The sequence below is a fragment of the Mesitornis unicolor genome, unplaced genomic scaffold, assembly GCF_000695765.1.
Source record: "Mesitornis unicolor isolate BGI_N332 unplaced genomic scaffold, ASM69576v1 scaffold49628, whole genome shotgun sequence".
Taxonomy (NCBI): Eukaryota; Metazoa; Chordata; class Aves; order Mesitornithiformes; family Mesitornithidae; genus Mesitornis; species Mesitornis unicolor.
The window spans coordinates 694-10,471 of record NW_010202118.1 but is presented as its reverse complement, the minus strand read 5'-3'; the positions used below and the strand labels follow the sequence as shown (position 1 = coordinate 10,471).

Here is a 9,778-nt window from a genome sequence, read left to right as displayed (position 1 = left end):
CCATTCAGTGGTGGTGGCACAGGAAGGGCTGAAGGACTTAAAGGTGGGACCTGGACGGGGTAGAGTTGGTGTCAATGGCAGATACTCACTTTCCCCTCGTTCCTTTCCCTGCTCAGTCTGTTACAGCCAAGCCAAAAGCAGCGAGTCGAATTCTGGACAGGATGCTCACTCCAGTCACCTTCACGCAGACTGGAGCCCCTCAGCCGTGCACCAAGCAAACCACCATCTCCTCCTTCTTCAGCACGCAGCCAGGTAACGGGGAGCAGCGTGGGGCTGGGGGGAAGGTGGTTTCAGGCTGTAATAGAAAAATCCATCCTGCTTTAGTTCTTGGCAGCTTTACTAGGCAGAAAAGTGCATTTTCTAGTAAGGAGGGTAAAAGTTAAAAGGTTTGAATTCCTTGAAAGGGTTTTATTGTGGTGGTTGATCCAAATGCAAGCATCATTTGTAGTGTTGGACTAAAGCATAACAGTGGTCACGGCCAGTCTTCACTGGAGAGCAGTCTGAACTCTAAATTATGCACTGGGCTTTATTCCCTACAAAACTGGAGTTTTCAGAGGCTCGCTGGGGAGCCTGGCTCAGCCCAGGTGCTGGTACAAAGTGTCCAGGTGGCAAAATGTCCAGTTTGGGAACAGCACAAGGGCAGGGGCACTGAGCCCAGCAGCGTTTTGTGCCAGGTTTGTTCTGAACAGTGGCAGCCCTAAATTGTTGGTTAAATGCCCTTGAAAAACCTTACAGCTGGAAGGGAAAATTAACGTTACTTTGTTCAACCAACCTCCCTGGAAGGGGAATCAGCGGGAGGTGAGCGAGGAAAGCTTTTTTTGAAGGGTTGTACAAAGCCTTTTCTAAAGCCTGCAGTGTTTAATCCGAACTGAGCTAATGAAGGAGTCACAAGGGAACTGGAATTTTTTAAGGTATTTAAGGCAGTTCACAACCTCTGAGCTGCTGAGGCTGCTTTTGTGCCCTGGAATACAAGAAACTGAGGTTTGTCCGTGGGTCTTAAAGTAACAAATATGGAGAGAAATGAAATGGACGCAGAAACCAGCAGTGGAGGATTGTGTAGTTGTTTGTACGTTGTGAGTTGTTCATCAACAGTGAGCTTGTTTAGCAATGAGCACATTAGAGGAAACATTAAATAAATCATACAGTTTAATTATTTGACAGAGTTTTTGGGTTGTGACAGGGGCATTGACAGTTTTTTTGCTCTGGATTTGTTGTTCCTACTGCTCCTGAGTGTCTGCTGTCTCCTGGTTTTTGTTTGCTTCCCTTGACTGATTGCATTCACTCACTGTGCTTGGATCCAGTGAATGCTGCTGCTGTTCATCACGGGGCTGCAGGATTTGAGAGGCTGGAGTATTTCTTGTTTAGCCAATTCCTTGTTGTTTTCAGATGAGAAAGACAAAGAAAACTCCAGGCCATCTCCTTTTACCCTGAACAAAGGCCATAAACAGAAAGGTGTTTCTTTGGCTGCCTCCCCTGTGAAGATCTTGGCTTTGCCGCTGATGGAGGAAGCCCAGGAGCGACCCCTCAGTGCCGAGGGGGTGACGGTTGCGCCTCAGAAAGCACCGGCCTCACCAGCTCCTTTGCCAGACTCCCCAGTGTTACAAGAGGAGCCCCACAGCGAGAGCGAAGCCTCCTGTGGGGCGGGAGAGGATTTCTGCTGCTTCAGCTTCACCCAGGACTCAGAGGGGAACCGGGTCATCGCTCACAGAAACGCGGCTGATTTATTTTCTAGAGAAATGGTTTCAGCAGGCGGCAGCGAAACACTGGACTGTGGGGTGAGCAAACACGGGGGGCAGCAGCACCCAGAGGAGGCGAAGAATGGACTCGATTCCCAACCAAGACGTGGTGCAAACCGGAGTAAGAAAGCACAGCAATCAAGTCGAGTTAATTCTTTAACTGATTTCACCGAGAATATAAATCCTGCTGTAACGAGAGACAGCGCCTGTGCTGCTGCCTTTTCCTCATCTCCCCAGAGACCAACCAGAGCTCAGCCGCTGAGGGAGCGCAGCCAGAATGCTGGTGCAGCTGGGGAGGGCTGGGGCAGTCCCTGCAGGCAGCTCTTCACCCAGGATTCGGAGGGGAACAGGGTCATTGCTCACCGTGGGCAGAGCCTCTCATCTCCAGGCAAGGACAGGGGCAGCTCTCAACGGCGGCTGCTTCGCTCTCCCTGCAAGGGCTGCTCCGGTGAGGCTGCAGGGGGGCAGCAGTTTGATGTGTGCTATGAGCTGCTGTTCACACAGGACTCGCAAGGGAACAGAGTGATCAGGCACTGCTGAGTGACCCTGAGCCTTATTGACCTCTCATGGAGCCTCAGGAAAGCATTTTTTTGGTAAGGAAGCGATCAGAGGTAGGTAAGTGTACCTGTTGCATCTCTTTGTGTGCTCCAGCCAGCGTATGGAGCAGACCCATGCAACAGGCAGGACCTTTTGTTCTCTGTAAGTTTGCTTTAATAAAATTTTGAAGGAGTGTTTGTAGTGGTTCGACTGCTTCAGTCACGGTGCCAGCCTGCGGGGCCAAGGCCTGGCTTCAGAACTGCCCCTGTTCATGTACCGTGCTGCTGTTCAGCATGAGAGCCCGCTGCCAGCACGGCCGTGGTTCTTAGGGTCCTGGAAGGCCAAGTGGAAATGTTTTGTAGGTGCAGCTCAGGAACAACTCCAGAGGTTGGTGGTTTTCAGTGCATGTGTCTGTAACTGGAAGTTTCACCTCTGCCAGCTGCAGGGGGGCTCACAGCGCTGAGCTGCTGCTGCCAGGCTCACCAGGGGTTTAAAAGTGAGAAGATGGTGACAGAGGAGGAGTTGTAGGGGTGCATCTGCTCTGGGTCAGGCTGAACGCAATCCCAATGCTGGGCTCTTTCCCAGCAGGGGATGAACCTGTGAGGCTCAGTGTTGGGTTAACTGCGTGTGGCAGCTGCCACCTCTCACCAGCAGCAGTGGGACTTCCTCTCTGCTGCTTGTTCAACATAATCCCCAGCTTTTGGGGCTGTATAGAGGAGTGGACATGCTTTAGATTGTGCCTGTTTTGAAGTGCAGGGACCAGCTGCTCAAACACCCCAGGGGTCAGGGGCTGCAGAGCCCATCTGTGCCCATGGTCACGCTCCAGAACAGCCTGCTCTGTCAGCACCAACTGCCCCATCCTTTACTTATTTTCTTTTAAATGTTGAGTACATCTTTAACACTTTTCTTACCATTTAACCTATCTTTACTTTCCCATTGGGTCAGAATTTCCATACAACAGCTGCAGCTATGGCATTGTCCAGAAGTGAATTGCTCTGATGCAGATGGAGCAGGGACTCTTGCTTACAGCCCCCATCTCCTCCATAGGCAGGTGTGTTCCTCCCAAATCCTTGTCCCAGTAAGGCTCCTCTGCACAGTGGCCCTTGGTGTGCATCTGTCAGCTCCCTGTAAAGTAACTAATAAATTAAAAAGTGGTAAATGCTGTTTCTGCTATCACATTTCAGGTGGGGTTGATGGTTTAATTTTTCAAGGGCTGAGGGGATTAGGAAAGTTGCTGGCAGCTGATTCCCTTCATGTGCAGCATCACCAGCCACCCCTTCGCTGGAGCAGCTGAAATTCCACCCCCAGCCTGCCCTGCAGATGCTGCCACCTGTGGACATCAGCACATGAATAATCTGCACATGAATAATATCAAACACAAGCACTGTCTTATTAAGGCTCCATTTTATATAAAGGAAAAAAACCCAAACATACTTGAAACACAGCCATGAGGAACATTGCAGAGAATGTGTAGCTGAAGGAAAGCTCCTCAGACAGCACTGAGTTCCTTCTTCCCTTTCCTCCTATGACAGCTCTGTGGCGGGTGCTGGGTCCTTAGCATTGGTGGCTCAATAAATAGACCTTTTGAATGCTAAATCAAATACATCTGAATACAAGGACTATTAATGAAACATTAAATTACTGGCAAGAAATTAAGGCCATTCTGTCATGCAACTGTGGGGATAATTTGTGAGTTAAGAAATACCCGGGGCGTGCTAAAACCAGCATCCTGTGGATGTGGCCGAGTGGTTTGATCACTGCAGTTTCATCCTATTCCTCGGGCAGACGCGATTCCACAACCTCCCGAGCACTGCAGACCTGGAAGCGTGAATTTTAGCTTATCCTCAGCAGCTCTGTGGCACGCTCAGAGCGGAGAGAGCTGGATGTCTGACATCCCTTTACAGTGGAAATGGTAACTGGTTATATTGTAACAAGGCCGGTAATAGTTAATGCTTAACTGGAACCTAAGGAACGTTGTAGGTAAAAAGAACGGCATCCAGCAGCACTCATTGCACTCTTCAGAAAATCCTTCTCAACAACATCAAAATACAGGCGGAAAAGAATTTCCATCTTCTTAAAAAGTTTGTTTCTTAAATATAACAACACATGGAAAACACAGCAAATCCGTAGGGTCTTTCCTAAGCAAGTGTCCAGTGCAGAAACCATTTCTAATTAATAAAAGAGGCAAAAGGCTCAATCCTCAGGAAGGCAGCTACTGTGGAGAAAATTTTGGGAGCATAACACTTTTGCTTACAGAGTTAAATGACAGTAGCATCATTTCTCCTTCATGGCCAGGTCTTCGTCCTTTAGGGCAAATTTTCTTCTCAGAACTTCTGCTATAAGAACGGCCGGGTCCTCTTCCTTCATTGAAGTTCGGTTTCTGCAGAGAAAACAAAAAAAAGCCCAGTGTATCAGTAAAGAGAAATGCCAAAGTTAATGGTTTACACCTCGGCTTTAGAGTCTTCCAAGTGTTTTCCTGAAGCACTTACAAGTCTTTGCTCTGCTTCATCCTATGAATGTCTTTGAGAATGCCCATCATGTCTGCAAAGCTGCTGGCCTTGGAGAGCGACACCGAATCCTCCTCGTCGGGGTCCTTTGGGTCTGGTTTGCAGCACTCGGAGGCTGCAGAACAGAGCATGGAGACTGATGGGAGCTCGGGGCTCTCCAGCTCTGCCTCCTCCTCCGTGATATCGCTGATGACGAAGGACGTCGTGGACTGGAAAGAGGGTCCAAAGCACGGTAAAGGGGAAGATGCAGTCGAGCTTCCTGGAGATAACAAATCTGGGGTAAACGAAGCAGAAGCTGAAAAAGAAAACATCAATGGTGGATAAATAAACTTGTACCAAACTGTGTTGGTATTTTTCCCCCCAAAACAACAGAATAGAAATCAAAAGACATCACGAGTCAGCCCTCCCATGCTATGAGAAAACAAACTGCTTATATTCTCTGTCACCCAATGCATCCACTCTGCTGCCTGTGACACCACGCTGTAACACAAGGCCTCCTCCAGCACCTTTTATCCCCTCCCATGCATTTATTCCTATTGTGCCCCAGTTCAAACCCTGCCCCATCCCTGCAGAACTCGGGCAGTGTTGGCAGCGTTCACTTCTCCTGGTTTTACAGCTACATGCAGGCTCAGAGATGCAGCTGCTGCTCAGGGCCACAGAGGGAGCCTGTGTCAGAACAGGTCTTAATTTCTGACCTTTTTAAAATGAGTTTTAGGTATTTGCAGTGTAAAACACTATGGGAAAACAACCAAAAACCCAGAACATGTCTCCTTGAAAGGACCTTCCTGCATTGAAAACAAACTGTACCTTAAAGCACGAATGCCCTTGGCCTCAAGAGTAAACCTGCAGATCGTTATCAGTTTCCAATTAAGGGATTTCTCTAACAGTAAAGCAGATTGCACAATATTTCTTTTCTGACATCAATCTTTCCAAAATCAGCCTGCTAAATACTTATCTCCTCCATCAGATTACTGTGCTCCAGCCAGGCCCTAAATCACAGCTCCCCGTTATCGACGGGGAAGTCAATACGAGCTGTTCCCAAATGCCAGCGATAACAACCAGGCCCTTGGCTGAGCAGAGGGGGACAGAAAAAGGTATGAAATGATTCAATCATTTTGCTCCCATCTGGATCTCTAATTTCCCTCATTATTACTCTCCTCAAATTAAAATGGACTTTGCCAGCACACGGCAACTGTAGAGCTGAGACAACTCGAGGCCGCACCTCGAGTCCTGTGTTCAGTTCTGGGCCCCTCACTAGAAGAAGGATGTGGAGATTCTGGAGCGTGTTCAGAGAAGAGCCACAAGGATGGGGAGGGCTCTGGAGAACAAGCCTGATGAGGAGCGGCTGAGGGAACTGGGCTTGTTTAGCCTGGAGAAGAGAAGGCTGAGGGGAGACCTCATCACCACCTACAACTGCCTCAAGGGAGCTTGGAGAGAGGTGGGTGCTGGGCTCTTCTCCCAGGTGATGGGGGATAGAACAAGGGGAAACGGCACCAAGCTGTGCCAAGGGAGGTTCATGTCAGAGATCGGGAGGAAGTTCTTTACCGAGAGGGTCGTCAGAAGCTGGAACAGGCTGCCCAGGGAGGTGGTGGAGTCACCATCCCTGGATGTGTTTAAGGAACGGGTAGATGAGGTACTTAGGGATATGGTTTAGGGGGTAGACAGGAGCGGTTGGACGTGATGATCTCAGAGGTCTTTTCCAACCGAGCCATTCTGTGAACTTAGAAGGAAAGAAGCAGAGAAATTCCCCTGTTCCTTATTGCAATTTGGTTGGTGCTCTGATCTCGCATAGACAGAAGAGAGACACACACAGACACCCAGCACAGCAGACGGGACATCTGTGATGCTTTGTTTCAAACCAATTCGAAGGTAACACGGCTCATGGGGTCCTGTGTACAGTGACAGGGCCAAAGTGGCCACAAACCACCAGCACAAGGAGATGGGAACCCTCCAAGTGTGCACAGATCACCAGAAATACCTAATCCCATCTGAATACAACTTCACGCGCTAAAAACATCCCATATATTCTCATGTGTCTCATATATATTTACATTATTGGTATCAAATAGATTCCTGTGAGTCCAGGGACCATCACACAGAACCGAAAATGAACCCAAGTCTCTCCAATGTTTCAGCCACACCAAACACCACAATTCTGTTTCACGTTCAGGTGTTTCTGGCTCGTGGTAGCTGCACTAAACCCAAGCAGTTGTTAAAGCTGCAGGTCCCTGGGGGCTGCAATGATCAGACAACCACGGCGTTGCAGCTCAGCAGGGGTCTGGTGTGGTGCACACACTGCACTGTGCAACGCAAAGGAGCCAGGAATTTAAGACAGTATCTGTGTTCAGATGTAGGATAAGGAAGGTTTCATCAGCCACTGTTACCCATCAGAAAGAGGAATTAACCTGTGTGGTATCACTTCACGTGTGGCACAATCCTGTTTTGTTTTGGTTTTGGTTTTAAAGTAATGGGAACAATTATGGGTCCTTCTTTTCCCCTGAACAGCAGCCATAACACAGCTGTCAGCTTGGTTATTGGCAAAAGTATTCTACATACAAAACACAGCTTTTAAGAAAAATTGTCTTCAGGAAGGACTAAATTCCTCTAGCTGGCAAAACTGTTCACTGTTTTTGAGTTGGGAGATCAACAACTCTGCCTTCGAACACCCCGTAAATAGGTACCAAGGTATTTCTACCTCACTGGTTTCCAAACTCTAAACCAGGCGCTGTTGCACCAAGAGTTGCAGAACCACTACCAAATCTCTTTGTATTTTCAGAGCTGAGCATACAGGAAAAGCCATGAAAGGAACAGAAGAAGTCTTTCCTCACGGTTCAGTTTTGCAGCTAAAACACGGCTTTTAGTTGCATATAAATGTACTAGGATAAATAAATGAATCAGTTCAGCTAGGCTTTTCCCCAAATACCTTATCTGCTACAGAAATGGCAGTGTCATTTTCCCAACAGAAACAAACACAGGCATCTCATTCCTACCCAAATCCAGACATAACCCTCACAATTGCTGATCCACAGCAGGAACAGCAAGAATACACCAAAGGTTTTCATGAGACAAGGTGTCCGAGATGGGAGTCAGCCTCTGGATCCAATTCAGTCACAAAGCAGTGCTGGCATTTCTTAAAAACAAGCAGGACTCCTCCAACAAAACAAATGCAAACATCTAAACACAGAACCAGCCCTGAGCTGACACCAAGGATGGGATCCCACCTGATGGGAGCCACAGGAAAAACACCACAGAAGCCTGCTCTGCATAGAGGAAGTGTCATGGATCACTAACACAGCCCTCCTTGTTCAACAGAAAAGCAGCTCATGATGTTCCTACCTGACTCGGCAGCGACTATTTTAGCTATCTGACTGCGAAGGTGACTCAGCTCATCCTGGAGCTCCGTTGTTCGGCTCAGTGCTGGTAAACCAGGCTTCTTCAAGGCGAGCAGCTTCTCCTCCTGCTTCCTCAGGTTGGGGACCGAAGCGTTTCGCTGGATAACGGTGAAGGGACTCGGCTTCCACTTGTGTTTCAGCGGGCGAGTGTCGCTTCTAGAGCACAAAAACCTGTGGGTCATTGCCAAGGTCCAGACCCCTCCGTGACACCACCACTTGGCAATGCTCTGCTCCCACTCAGCACAGCAGAAGACTGCGCCGGGGAGGGTCAGATTGGATATTAGGAAATATTTTTTCACCAAAAGGGTTGTCAAGCATTGGAATGGGCTGCCCAGGGAAGTGGGGGAGTCACCATCCCTGGAAGGATTTATAATATAAGGAGATGTGGCATTTGGGGACGTGGTTTAGTGGTGGAGTTGGCAGTGCCACGTTAACAGTTGGCTTCAGTGATCTTAATTTCCCAACCTAAGCGATTCTGTGATTCGCTATAAAAACAAGGCTCGGCAGACCCAAAGAGGAAACCCACCTGACTCTGGCGTACGTTTCTTCATCATCTGCTGCTATCCACACGATGTCTGCCAGGGTGGGGACCGGAGGGACGTCATTTAAATACAGATCTGAAACATTTGGTAGAACCTACAAAGAAGAAGATTACGTTAATGACACATTACAGTGGTTGTGTCTCCTGAAGCTGTCCCAGACGTGCTGTGCTGGCTGTCAGAGCCCTTCTCCTCTGCACTAGGTTGGCAGCTGCATCTCAGCTGTGCGACAGCAACAGCATTCGGCTGACAGAACAGCACGGCAGCGAAGGGACACGCGATACGGCTCACAACGCTGCCAACGCCACGGGCAGTGCTCTGCCACTACACGTCCCAGCGCTGCCCCTGAGCTCACAGGGTGACGGAGGCGTTCCCACAAACTTTTACTGCTTGGGAAACACAGCCCCAGAGGGCGCGTGGTTTGCTGGACGTCACGCAACGACGCGCGGCTTCAGCTGCTCCACGTTTCAGTCTCCTTTAGCACAACCCAGCACACAGGCACTGCTTGAGGAGGTATTTTCCTCAAGCTGCCAAGGATCCCTTGCAAGGACAGTTTCCAAAAAAAAAAAGAAAGAAATAAAAACATTTTAAAATTAACTTTGCTACTACACGAGTTTTGTGGTTGACAGAGCAGCAGCTCACGGCAGTGCCGTGCTGTTCCTACACGAGATCACCGATCCCATACAGCCCACTTACCTCAAAGGTTGCCCTGGGACAGGGTTTCAAGGGGAGGTTTGAGCCGATTCTCCTGACAACGCTGCGGGCTGAGCCGTGGGGCTTGTTCTGCCAGATGGGGATTGTCTACAAAAATCCACGTGATATAATAATTAATATTTCAAGTCACTTGCCCTTCTTAAAATGTATTAAATTGGAAACAATCCTATATAATCACACAAGAGCCCTGCTCTCTCACTTTTTATTCGTTGAGAGATACTTTTAATTGGGAACCTGCTCATCACCAAGGTCCTAATTCCGTAAAATTGTGCCTCAGCTGAACGTATGTGAAAGTCAGGTGCTTTTTAAACATGGGTGTAGGATTTTCAGGCCTGAAAACTCACAGCAGTAAC

General features: G+C 48.6%; 1 protein-coding gene across 1 annotated transcript; it reads right to left on the bottom strand.

Annotated features, from left to right (window-relative positions):
- Positions 1-4,379: 4,379 nt before the first annotated feature.
- On the bottom strand, positions 4,380-9,512 carry MTFR1L (mitochondrial fission regulator 1-like; the record flags this gene model as incomplete). The annotated part of the gene is made up of 5 exons (XM_010190301.1): positions 4,380-4,653; positions 4,763-5,075; positions 8,117-8,328; positions 8,699-8,808; positions 9,408-9,512. Coding segments are annotated over 5 exons (846 nt in total), but the record flags the coding sequence as incomplete, so codon positions are not given.
- Between the last annotated feature and the right edge of the window lie 266 nt (positions 9,513-9,778).